The sequence below is a fragment of the Hyperoodon ampullatus genome, assembly GCF_949752795.1.
Source record: "Hyperoodon ampullatus genome assembly, chromosome: 13".
Taxonomy (NCBI): Eukaryota; Metazoa; Chordata; class Mammalia; order Artiodactyla; family Ziphiidae; genus Hyperoodon; species Hyperoodon ampullatus.
Genome location: NC_136926.1, coordinates 47,154,726 through 47,167,388, shown reverse-complemented (window position 1 = coordinate 47,167,388; position 12,663 = coordinate 47,154,726). Strand labels below are relative to the sequence as shown.

At 36.5% G+C, this 12,663-nt stretch overlaps 1 protein-coding gene across 1 annotated transcript in view; it reads left to right on the top strand.

The window, feature by feature from the left end:
* DSC3 (desmocollin 3) overlaps positions 1 to 6,809 on the top strand; it is a 39,941-nt gene extending 33,132 nt beyond the window's left edge. The window contains exons 15-16 of the mRNA XM_079716969.1: positions 2,239 to 2,481; positions 4,402 to 6,809. Of these exons, the coding sequence (XP_079573095.1) occupies positions 2,239 to 2,481; positions 4,402 to 4,599 (441 nt within the window). The 3' untranslated portion in view covers positions 4,600 to 6,809. The remainder of the gene's footprint in view (positions 1 to 2,238; positions 2,482 to 4,401) is intronic.
* Positions 6,810 to 12,663: the final 5,854 nt, after the last annotated feature.

Genomic DNA, 12,663 nt, shown 5'->3' with positions numbered 1-12,663 from the left:
TAAAGGTGGTAACTTTAGTTTTGAATCTGAGTTTAAGTCAAAGGCATTCAGATGAGGTTAGGAGTTGTGTGAAAAATCAGGACTGGAAAAGTAAATTTGAAAATCACTGACATGGAGAAGGAGTTGTTGATGCCCTATGAGAATAAACTTGGGGGAAGGAATAGAGATTAGAGAATGTGAAACAGTACTGTGGATTCAGCTTTGATTTTAGTTTATTTTCAATTCTCCCTTTATTAGCTTAGAAATATGATCTTAATATGTATTTATAATGGAAAAATTATACCCATCAAGGAGATTTGACAAACAGGATTTGTGTGTGTGTGTGTGTGTGTGTGTGTGATAGGATTTTACTGTAGCAGCAACCTAAGCAAAAAATGTAGGGTAGCAGTGCCACCAAATGGCTACTTTTCAGTTCTCTTTTCTGATATTTTTTTCAAAGGCAGTAAAATAATATGTTTGACTTTTATAGATATATTTCAGATTCAGTAAATTATCTGAACTTGAAAATCTTTGTTTTGATAGAAACTCTGCATATTAGATAGAAAAAATAAATTGGTAAGAAGATGACACCATGACACCTGATTATAGTGGAGGTCTTGTCGTGAAAGTGATGGTTTAGAATTCAAACTGACATGCAGAGGTTATTGCTATAACTAAACATCTCACCTACGGCCTGGAGGGTTGGTGTTCAGCTCCAGCATTAAGTTAATGTTTAATCAAGTCTTTTCCATTTTAAAGTATTCCCTTGACCCTTTGTCCTCCCCTAGATCCCTCCATACTTCTTTTTCTTTGAAACTGAATTTTTTGAGAGAAATAGTTTTTACTCGATTTCTCTATGACATTACTTCCCGATCATTCCACACTCCGTGGAAATTCTTTTGACACAGCTCACCCCTGGCCACTTTTTTACTTGACTCTCATGAGTGCTTACTTTATTTGAACCAGTTCTTACCCTACTTGGATTTTTTCTACACCATTGATCTCCTTACCGTAATCCTCTCTTGGCTAGAGAGTCATGGCTCTTTGGTTCCGTATTATCTCAGTGGCTATTCCAGATCAATTCTGTCACAGCTCTAATTCCTTTATCCACCCTTTAAAACATGATGTTTCTTGTCGTTCTATTCTTAGCCTTTTTTTCTTTTGGTCTGCAGTTTTCTCTGGGTGATATCATTTATTCCCATGGCTTCAACTCCCCCCTACATGGAAGTGACTCCCAGAATTATACTCCAGCTCAGATCTCTCACCTGAGCTCCAGACCACATATTCATATACTTATTTTGGAAATCCACAGGTTTCTTGTTTACCACGTCCAAAATTGAATTGCTCACCCTCCTCTCACCCGCAAGTGCATCCTTCATCCCTGTTTCAGTGAGTCATACCATCTATCTAGTTGCACAAGCAGGACACATAGGAATAATTCCTGACCCTTCCCTTTGCTGCGTCATCCATCTAACCACCAGGAAGCACTCTATGGAGTCCATCCTCTTCTTTTAATCATCCCTGCTTCGACTTTGGCTTAGATCCTTATCGTTTTTCACCTATAATGTTTCAGTGACCTCTCTGATATCCATGACTCTAAACTTGTCTCCTTATTTGTCTTTCACATTATTGCCTAAAATGATTTTTTTAAAAATATGTCCCTTGCCTGTTATTAAAACCGTTCTTTTAGTCCCCATAATCTTCAAGATAGTCTAAAAATTTTAGCATGGCATATAGATCTTTATGTCCTCTGGCCTTTTATAACCTCTCTAGCTTCCTCTCTCTCTCTTTGAACTTTCTGTGGTAGGCATTCTCGACAGGCTGAAGTTGGGAACCCCCAAGGAACACCATTTGCCTTTGCCTCTAGACCCTCTTACACATAATGCATTCTTCCTCCTATTTCTCAGTAGGAATCCCTCAGCTCAGAGTTTTCCCAGTTTGCTCCACTTACTTTCTCTGAGTTTGAATTTTCATGCTCTTCCTCTGTGTCCCTATAACATTCTGTGTTCACCTGTACATCAGCATAATCACATTCTTAAAGTAATTGTCTATTTTTCTGCCTCATTGGAGTAAGAGCTTCTTGGAGCCACTGAGGGACCATGTCTCTATCTTTGCACCTAATTGGAAAATGATAAATGTCTGTTGAATGAATGAATGAATAAAAGGTTGAGTAAATGAGCTGTCTCCTTTGCCTTCTTGCGACTTTACTTGGAATCCATTTCCTCCCTATATGAACTGTCTTATTTTATTTTATTTCAGTGTTCTGCCAACGGGTTTACGACCCATACAGTCAACAGCTCTAGCCAAGGCTTTTGTGGTACTATGGGATCAGAAGTCAAAAATGGCAGGCAGGAAACCATTGAAATGGTAAAAGGAGGAAACCAGACCTTGGAATTGTGCCAGGGGGCAGGGCATCATCACACCCTGGATTCCTGCAGAGGAGGCACCATGGAGATGGACCACTCAGAGTGGTACAATTTCACTCAGCCCCGCCTTGGTGAAGTGAGTTTCCTTGAGTGTTTTGACCCTGCAATTTAAATGTCCAAGTGGAGAACATTAGGAAATTGAGATTAACATATATTTTCAGAAACTTCTTTTTCAGATTCTCCAATGTATCCTTTCTCTCTCACTCTCTGATTATTTTTGCTCCTGCTCTTTGATTTTGTTACAGTATTTGATATAAAAGTTTTTATTTCATCTGTCACATTTCTCTTAATTTCTAAAATCTCATGAAAATTGGAGGATTCTACTATCCCTCACTAAAGTTACATTTCATTTTTAGGTGTGTGTTTATCTCATGAACTCTTTTAATATAGAAGAATAGGGAAAAAATCTCATTCTCCACAATCACAAAAATCCCCAAATCAAATCTGCATCTCTCTGTGAAAACAAAGCATCTGTACAGAATTCTGGAGTGAATATTAAATAATATGGTTCATATGAACTATTTTTTCATGTAAAAAGCATCATGCATATATAAATTGTTTTCTAATTCAGAGGAAAGCAAGGATATGAAAGATAGGGGGGTTCAAAAAGGGATTTTCATTCCTGGCAGCACATCAAAATTCCCTGGGAAGCTTTTAAAAAATACTAATGCCTGTGCTTCACCTTGAAAGATTCTGATTTTAATTGGTTTAGCTTTTTTTTTTTTTTTAAGCTCCTCGGGTGATTCAAACGTGCAGCCTGAGTAGAGGACCACTGAATTAAGTATTCTTTCTGGTACTAAGTTTTCACTTCTTTTATCAGAGAGTACCAGTGCTGTTGTAATACAAACACTGGTCCAGAAACCCTAAAGCCTTTGATGGACTGCAGATGGGCAACATTCTGTGACATGGCTGTAGGTTATCATAGGTCCACAGCATATTTATTTTTTTCATCAAATCCAAGTGTTAATCCCTTTTCTGTTTCTAGACAGTCAGTAGCCATGTAAGATCAGGCTGAGGAGGAGGGAAGCTTAAGAAACCCTCTTAGAGGTGTTCTCCAATGTGCATGTCAGGTAATGGGATGTGAGGCTAAAATGGTCATGAAGAGAGACACTTGCTAATGTAAGCCAAGGTAATAAGCACTGGGTTTGAGAGGGGATGGGTACACAGGTGAGAAAGGGGAGAGGTGCACGAGTTTGACAAGTTGGCAGACAGGCCAGTGACAAACAGCAAGGGTAAATGTGGCTGAATGCTTGCCCTCTATTCTGGCCAGGTTTTTGCAGTGTGAGTTATCTTGATTATTTTAAATTTCACTGAAACTTTTTGGTGCATCTTTTTATTTTGTCATGTTTTGGCTCTCTCGGAAGCTTGATTCTGAAGACAATGTGGTAATCTTACCGACATTATATCTGCAGATAATAGTGATTTTAGTTTATTGAACATGTACTACGTGCTGGACATAATAAGAATATTTTTCATGCATTATTATTTCATCATTTAATAAAGATCCTGTGAGATAGTCATTGTCTGTATTCCTATTTTAGAAATGAGGAAACTGAGACTTAAAGATGTTCAGTATTATAACTTGCTCAAAGACATGTAGCTAGTTGGTAAAGCCAAGCTATGACTCCAAATCAGGACTGCTTGACTATCCAAGCTCAAATTCCTAACCGCTATGCATATTGCCACCATTTTGTGGACTAGCCTGGCCTCTAGATATCAAATTTAGGGATAAGAATTTAATAATAATTTAAATGTACTTAAATATAATGTGTATACATAATTTTGGATTTGTATGGATCACTAGAAATGTAAAATATACTGACTTTGTGGTATGGCTGTGATATAGACCAACCATGTGCATTTTTTGTATGTAGGAATCCATTAGAGGACACACTGGTTAAAAATTAAACATAAAAGGTAAATAAAAAATAAATTTTATGTTTATATTTCAGTGTGTTTAAAACAATAATACAATCCCTTTTTTTAACTTTTACAGAAATTGCATCTATGTAATCAGGATGAAGACCACATGCCATCTCAAGATTATGTTCTTACGTATAACTATGAAGGAAGAGGGTCTCCAGCTGGTTCTGTAGGTTGCTGCAGTGAAAAACAGGAAGAAGATGGCCTTGACTTTTTAAATAATTTGGAAACCAAATTTACTGCCTTAGCAGAAACATGCACAAAGAAATAATGTTACAGTGCTACAATTAGATATATCTTTGTCAGACATTCTGGAGGTTTCTGAAAGGGATATTGTAAAATTTAACTTATATCTAGATATCTAGATATATATGAATATGAATATATATGAATTTTTCTAAAATTTTTGAATTATGCTACGTACCAATTTGTACTTTAAAACAGTTTATTACTTATCTTTTCAGGAAGTTTAAAATGTTAAAACAGATTTTGCCTCTTTTACTGCTGAGTAAATAGACAACCAGCAAATCTCATGCTATAGCACTGTAATTAAGGTCTATAAAGGACTTCCTCTTCTTTGCATATATTTTTCCAATAAATACATTGGCTAAATATTTGTCCAACAATAGAAGCTGTATTTGACTGACTATAGTAGAACAGCTCTCTGGGCTAGAAATTCCATTCTTATTCCAGATTTAGATAAAAGTAGAATATTAATCATTATGGCAAATTATGTTGGATATTTAAAAAATCAATAGCACCTGGTCATTTGCTCTGAAGCCTACTAGAATTTTGTTTTTCTTCTGGGTAGCAATTAGATCATGAAGAGCAGTTCTAGATACTAGATTGCCCTAATAAGGTCTCAAAAACACAGAGCCACAATGTGAAAACTAGACCAGGAAAGTGTAGACCAAAAAAAAAAAAAAATGTGTTATTTTTATACTTTTGAAAGTGTGTTTTATGGTTTACAAAAGTATTGTTATGAGGAATATATCTGTTTCCTTAATCTCGAGAAAGAAAACTATATTCACCATACAAAGTTATTGCCAGTATTTTAATGTAAAGATCTTCTGTTGAGATTGTAATCACAAGTCTTTTTCCTGAGATTCAGAACTACCTTTGATAACTTGCCAGTAATGAGAATTACGCTGAGAAAAAGTTGCTTTTCTTCTCTTGAGAATTATACTTTCATATTTTCATTTGCAAGTTTAGCACATATGGCTCTTTATTTTCTCTCAACAGTAGTCATTTGCAATTAGAATATCTTATCCTTAGATGGACTGTAGTTACGCCATTGAATCAGTCTGAAGAAACAGACTCCCATCGTAGTTATGGTAGCAATGAGCATTAACATTCATTTCTATTCACTACCATTTTCAAATAAAATTATTTGAAAATAATTATTATTCCTTATTAAAGCAGGTAAATATTACACAATGCTATAATGAATCAAATGAATATAGGGAAACTTAAACCTTAGGTGCAATTTAATATCTTCCAAGGTGTTGCTTAAATTTTGTGCTTCTCAAATTTGTTCACATGCTACAGCCTCTGGAAGGCCTTGCAAAATTCCCCAAAGCAATGACGTTTAAACTTAAAATAATTAACATCTAATCTTATGATAAACCTAATAGCACATTATTATATACTCACTTCAAATGATAGTTTAAAAAATAGACAACAAATAATAGGTACCACTAGTTGAAGAAAAGTTTGAAAGAAAAATAATTAAGACTAAATTAATTTTAAAATTTTGTAGCCATGAAGAATTGGGACTTGCTCCCCATACCCGACCCGACCCCTGCAAAAAAAAAATTCTTTATTTTACTTTGTAGGCAGAATTTGTTGAGCCAGCCCATGAAGTGGCAATGTTCGATAGGAATACAGTTTGAACCGGATATATGTATATATACACATACATACATATTAATATTTATTGATTAATGGTTAAATATATAACCATTAATCATTAATGGTTAAATATATAACCACTAATCATTAATGGTTAAATCATCAATCAATGCAACATTTAAAATAAAGTGGAAAACAAAGTGAAAAACCATTTAAAACAAAGTGAAAAACATTTAATTTTAAATGAGGGGGGGTTGTGGTGTGTTCTATAATAGAAGTCCAGGATTTAAAAAATAGAGAACTTATGTTTGATTCTTAAGTGCTGCATGATAACTAAGCATATCAGGAAATAGTTCATTTACATTTATGTAATTTGTTTAAAATTGTATACAGTTAATTAAGCTTTTCTGGTTTCAGTGGAAAGGAAAGAAGGGATCACGTGGAACAGTAGATTTGCTTTGCAGTCTCCTTCTGCATCTACAGACTGGGAGCAAACTGGTGACTTTCTATCACAGCTAGGGCTCCTTGACTTCCAGTGACAGGTTTCCAGAGATGAAATGTTTTTCTTGGAGCTAACACTAAAAACTTCTTTTAACCTAATTCTGGTAAAAATAAATCTTCTATAACCATTTTCATTGTCTCTCCTACCAATCGACATTTAAAAAAATTTAGAGCCAAACAACCATGTTCTCTGGGTCAGATTTAAAGGCTAAAGGGGGCTGGGGCAGGGTAAATCTTACAAAAGTGGGCATGACTGTCCTAAGACCTCAAATCTGTCACCTTTATACTGTGCTCTAATCAAAGCCTGGGAACTATAAAATGTCATTTCCCTAATCACTGCCCTGTTTTAAAGAGACAGATTGATTCAAGGAAATCAGCCCTCCCATCAGGCCCCCTTTCTTTAATCTCTCTCCCAACCTTGTCAATAACACTTAGCTGGCAAATACTCCGGGCTGTCAATCACCCTTCAGTATAAATTACTTTTTACGGGTTTGCTTTCTTACGAGGATTTTTTAAATACTAGAAGAACTAAGAAGTTTGAATTCATGAAAGAAAAAGATCACGTGGTCAGGTGGGGACACAGAGAACTCTAGGAGAGGGCAAGCCCAAGTGGGGTATTTGTACAGTCAGAGAGGAACATGAAAACCCAGGCCTTCAAGGGCAAAGAGGCCACAAAAGGAACATGAGTGGTAAACACTGAAGCAACATTGTTTGCTTCTTAATTTGTCCTAGGCCAGGCCCTTCCTTTTCCTTTTTTCTCAGGCCAGTGGCAGCTGCCATTTGAGTTTGATGAAGTGTCACCAACCCTTTCTCTGCCTCAGCTTATTTGCAGTGTGGAATCAAGAAGAGAGCTGGCTCCTTGCTGAGTCTGAAAGCGTTTTCAGGATGGGCCTGAACTGGTTGTGCAGGACAAACGCGGCATTCATGGGGAATACTGGATTCCTAATGTAGCCCTCTGGTCACTGAGATAGATGTCTTCAATTAAACAGGTGTCTGAATTTTCTATTTGATGCTCCATTTTCTGTTTTCTAAATTGCTCCTGAAACCTAGCTTTTTAGACTTAGACATTTTAAAGAGTAATTTTCCTTTTAAGGGCTTCTTATTTTTAATGTAAACATTTTTAATATATAGTATTCTTCTTTCCTTACATGTGTAAGGTGAAAATTATGCTATTTTAGTGTGAAAGAAAATATCTTCTTGAAGTTTTTTTTCTTCCAGTGAATGTTCTTGAATTTTTATGTAAATGTACAAATTATTTTTTTCTTATTTTTGTAAGGAAGCAGCTAACTATCTGTCTAAAATGCAGTGAGATTTTGCAACGTTTTTAACAGAGCTTTAATTTTGCTGTTCAGAGAAGTTACTTTGCTTTTAGAGAAACATGGCAGGTTAAAATAAGCAAAAATTTAATGTGTAAAGCAATATTTACAGATCTGGGATATAATAAAACAATGTTAACTTGATTTCTTGTCTTTGCTGTTCTTAGAGATTAAATTATTCCAAGGTGGTCATGCTGCAAAATTGTGCTTAAGACTGGAATGGAAACAGATCCTTAGTAATAGTTTCATTGTATTTGTAGGGAAATACTTTAGAGAAGGGGTCATTACCAAATTGTCAACATCATTATACTATTTGGGAGAACGTCACCATTTGGGGCACAGCTTTACAAATGATAGCTGTCTGCTAACTGTCTGTCTATATATCTGTCTATCAGCTGATTTTGACTGGTGAAGAAGTATTGTAAGGTTGTAATTGCGGAATGTTCCAGAATTAATACAGTGATACAGGATTCTTACTTGGAGGAGCAATGTAGTCAAGGAAAAACATTATGAGTTAAAAAAAAATCAAGCAATATTCCATTCTTCGTTCCACATGTCCAGCAGAATTGGTTTGGTTAGATTTGGGGTCATAGTGGCTGAGAAGCATGGAATCTAGAGTCAGATTGTTTGAATCTGAATCCTGGCTCTGCCACTTATTAAGTGTGTAACTTTAGAAAGGCTACTTCTCTTCTAAGTCTTAGTTTTCTTATCTTTAAAATCAAAAAAGCATACCAACTTTACAGAGTTGTGGGGATGATTAAATGAATTCATATATTTAAAGCATGTAGAACATTGCCTGTACATAGTAAAAGATTTATGAATGTTATGTATATAGGAAGTAAAATTAAGTAGTTGAATATAATATAAAACAATATCTGATCTCTTTTTGGAGAAAAGGTTATGCTTATATAGGAGAAGAGGAGGAGGGGGGAAGAGACACTTATTCCCCCCCAAAATTTGTGCTCATAACACACAAAACAATTCTATAGCATGTTTTTCTTTCTGATAGGTTGTTTTTATTCCCCAACCCACATCCCATTTAAGCAACTAAGTCCTTCTGTTTTTATTAGATTCTGTGTACGTGTGCCAGAGAATTAACATCTAGAGATTCAAGGTCTAAGCCATCCAGGTAACCCTGATCAGACTAAGAGCTGCCTTAATGACCACTTGTGTGAGTCGAAGACCAACCACCAGACTCTCTCCCTACTCAGTGCCACTTGCCACTTGGTACTCTATCGGAGTGAGTGAGACTTAACCCCAGAAAAGAGAGCTGAGGATAAAATCCCAAATGACTGAGGTTTGTTTTCTGCCACCTTGACTCAATAATGACCCAAAAAAGAAATTGAATATTAGAAAAATGAAAGGAGATGTATTTCTGGAACTTCTGGAGAAGTGAACTGAGATTCTTTCCTACTATTCAAACAAGCAACTGGTGATTGTTGAAAGACAGGGAAGTATGTATACAGCACATTTTCTTATCCATTCATCTATCCATGGACATTTAGGTGTTTCCACCTTGTGGCTATTGTGAATGGAGCTGCAATGAGCATGAGAGTTTAGGTTTCTCTTCAAGATCATGATGTCAGTTCTTTTGGATCATACCGTAGTTCTGTTTTTAAATTTTTGAGGAACCTCCATATATTTTTCACAGCAGCTACACCATTCAGCCACTAAAAAGAAGGAAACCATGCCACATGCTACAACATGGATGAACTTTGAGAATGTTACGCTAAGTGAAATAAGCCAGTCACAGCAGGACAAATACTGCACGAGTATGCTTATATGAGGTATGGAAAGTGGCCAAAATTATAGGAACAGAAGGTAGAATGGTGGTTGCCAGGGGCTGGGGGCAGAGGAGGAAATGGGCAGTTGCTGTTCAATGGGTGTGGGGTTTCAGTCATGCAAGATGAAAGTTCTAGAGATGGGCTGTACAACACTGTGCTCACAGTTAGCCATACTACACTGTACACCTAAACGTTTGTTGATGGTACATCTCAAGTCATGTGTTTCTCACCATGTTGGGGAAAAAACCCAATATACTTCCCTTCAGGAAAAACTGGGTTCAAGTGTCCTTGGGCGAGGTAATTTCCATGAGTCTTCAGGGTAGGAGAGGGTGTTCTGCCTTTTCCTCTGGTTCCCAGTGTCCCTGGCTCCTTTTCATACACCCTTCAGTCACTCAGACATCTGCTGTGTTTGAGCACAGCCTGAAGACACCTGGGGATGTACAAACATGTGGGCAGTGCCAGAGAAGCACGCTGTTGTTGTCACATGTAACTTCAAAAGCCGAAGTATCTTCAGAAGGCAATTTGAAACAAGCTAAAACATTGGCAGAAACACCTGCAACCTATGTCTTCTGTCATTGTTCTATCTCCTGTGAACAGCACAACAATAGTGGGGAAAATACACACTTGGGATATTATAAGCTAGTATTTTACTTAGGGGCAAGTTAATAGATACAATATTCTAGAAGAAACCTGAATATTTGTTACCAAGTTCCCACGTATTTATTAAATTAATTTTACTGTTTTTTTTCAAACTACGTAATGTAAATACAAGCTGTGTGATAATACATTTTTTAAATTAAAGGATAGATTTCCATGTTACCTTATTAGATTCACTTCCTGTGTAGAGACAAATTGTCTGTGGTGGTGAATTGTATTACTGGTGGCAGCTGAGACATTGGCATTTTGACTCATAGACTATGCAAGTTTCTCTGACATGATGTGATGAGTTCCAAGCAAAAGTGCAATTTCACAAAGATTCCTGCTACATTGAAATTTCTGTGTTTTTTTCTTAATATGAATCATCATAGTCAAGTTAAAGCAGATAGAGAATAACAAGTTTATTTGGGGGAATGCAAGAAAACAGCTTAAACATATTAGGCATAGAAGGAAAAAAAGCAAAGCAGAGAGGAAAAAAGTGATGTGAATTTTATTAGAATCACATTGCTTTAGTCACATGTTGTTCTGTGATTCTAATTTGGTGATACTGGATGTACCTGGTCCACTCTGGAAATGGTCCTCAGAATTAAATATGAATACTTTCCTCAGTCCAATTCTCAAAACACTGTATTTTTCAAAAAGAAGCCTTATTCACCTCACCCTCTTGATTTGGGAAGATCATGTATGATTTAGAAGGAATTCTATGTTGTATGTGTGTAAACCTAGAACACAGATAATATCCATGATCACAATTCCAGATGTATAAAATATGTCAATATTTTTTCATAACTTAATTTGTCTTTATCTTGACAGTCCCCTCACACCCTATTTAGCTGGTTGGCAATAATAAAATAAAAATGGACATTTTATCAGGCTAAAATTAGGGCTCTCTTTCACTCATCTATTCATGGATTGTGTCCGAGTTTCAAAGAGTTTATGCTACTTCAAGCAATTGGGGATCAGAGGGAAGGATTTCTCTTCCTGAGATCTTCAGATCTAGGATGCCCCCTAATTTTTTAAAACTATTTTACTAATCCTTGAAAAAGTTGTAAGCTCTTATTTTCTGACCAGATTTGTAGGTAATTTAATTGAGCAAATTATTATCTCAGGCAGCAAATTAGACTAATTTCCCATCTCCAGTCTACACACCAACACTCATACTGAATGTGTAACGATAGAATAAGATTATTATCTTGATAGATGAGGATAACACATTTAGAACAATGATCCAAAGAGAAGCACAAGAAAATAAAACAAAAACACACATGTATACACAAAGTAAACATCAGCTTTAAATTTGAACACAAGTTATGTTCTAAATAACTACAAAGGTTGTTTGGCTCATTACAGTAAAATTATTTAACTTGCCAAGTAACCTGGACAAACTATTATTTCACTGTGCTTCTGTTTATTGTCTAAAGCAAGTCCCTTCCCTCCCCCCTCCCTCCTTTCCTTCCTTCCTTCCTCCCTCCCTCCCTCCCTCCCTCCTTTCCTTCCTTCCTTCCTTGTCAGTCAGTAAATCACTGACAATTATTTCTTGGTCAACTACCACATGCCAAGCACAGTTCTAGATGCTAAAGATACAGCAGTGAATAAAACAGCCAGTCTGTTCTCATGACAAATCCCAAGAAGGGAAGGGAGAGAGATAATGAACAAATGTACAAATACATGTCATGGAGCAATGAATGATGTAAAGAAAAAAATAAAGCAGAAAAAGGGCACACAGAATTATGGGAGATTTTTATTTTCTTAAACAGTGGTTATAATTATAACAGTCTTTATTATTAGGTGACTTTTGAGCAAAAACCTGAAGGAAGTGAATGAGGAAACCCTGTTGCAGGGCTGAGGAGGGCAGAGAACGTTCTGGGGAAAGGTAATAGCTAACCCAAATGCCCTGAGGTAAGATTTTACTTGGTGTGTTCCACGAAGCTGGTGTCGCTGAACTTGAGGGGAAGAGGGAGGAACAGTGGGAGGGCCGGGGAGGGGGCGTCACCGTGGGAAAATCCTGTAGGGTTCTGTGGCTACCATAATGGTTTGGGGTCTTACTTTGGATAAGGTAAGCGTCCACTGGCAGGTCTTCGGCAGAGGAGAGAAATGAATTATAACAGCAGTTCCTACTCCCCAGGTGAGATGAGTTAGTACATAGAAAGGGTTTTCTTCTTCCTCTTTCTCTCTTCCTTCTTTGCTGCCTTCTCTCTTTTAAAATTTTCTTCTCTTCTCTGCTTC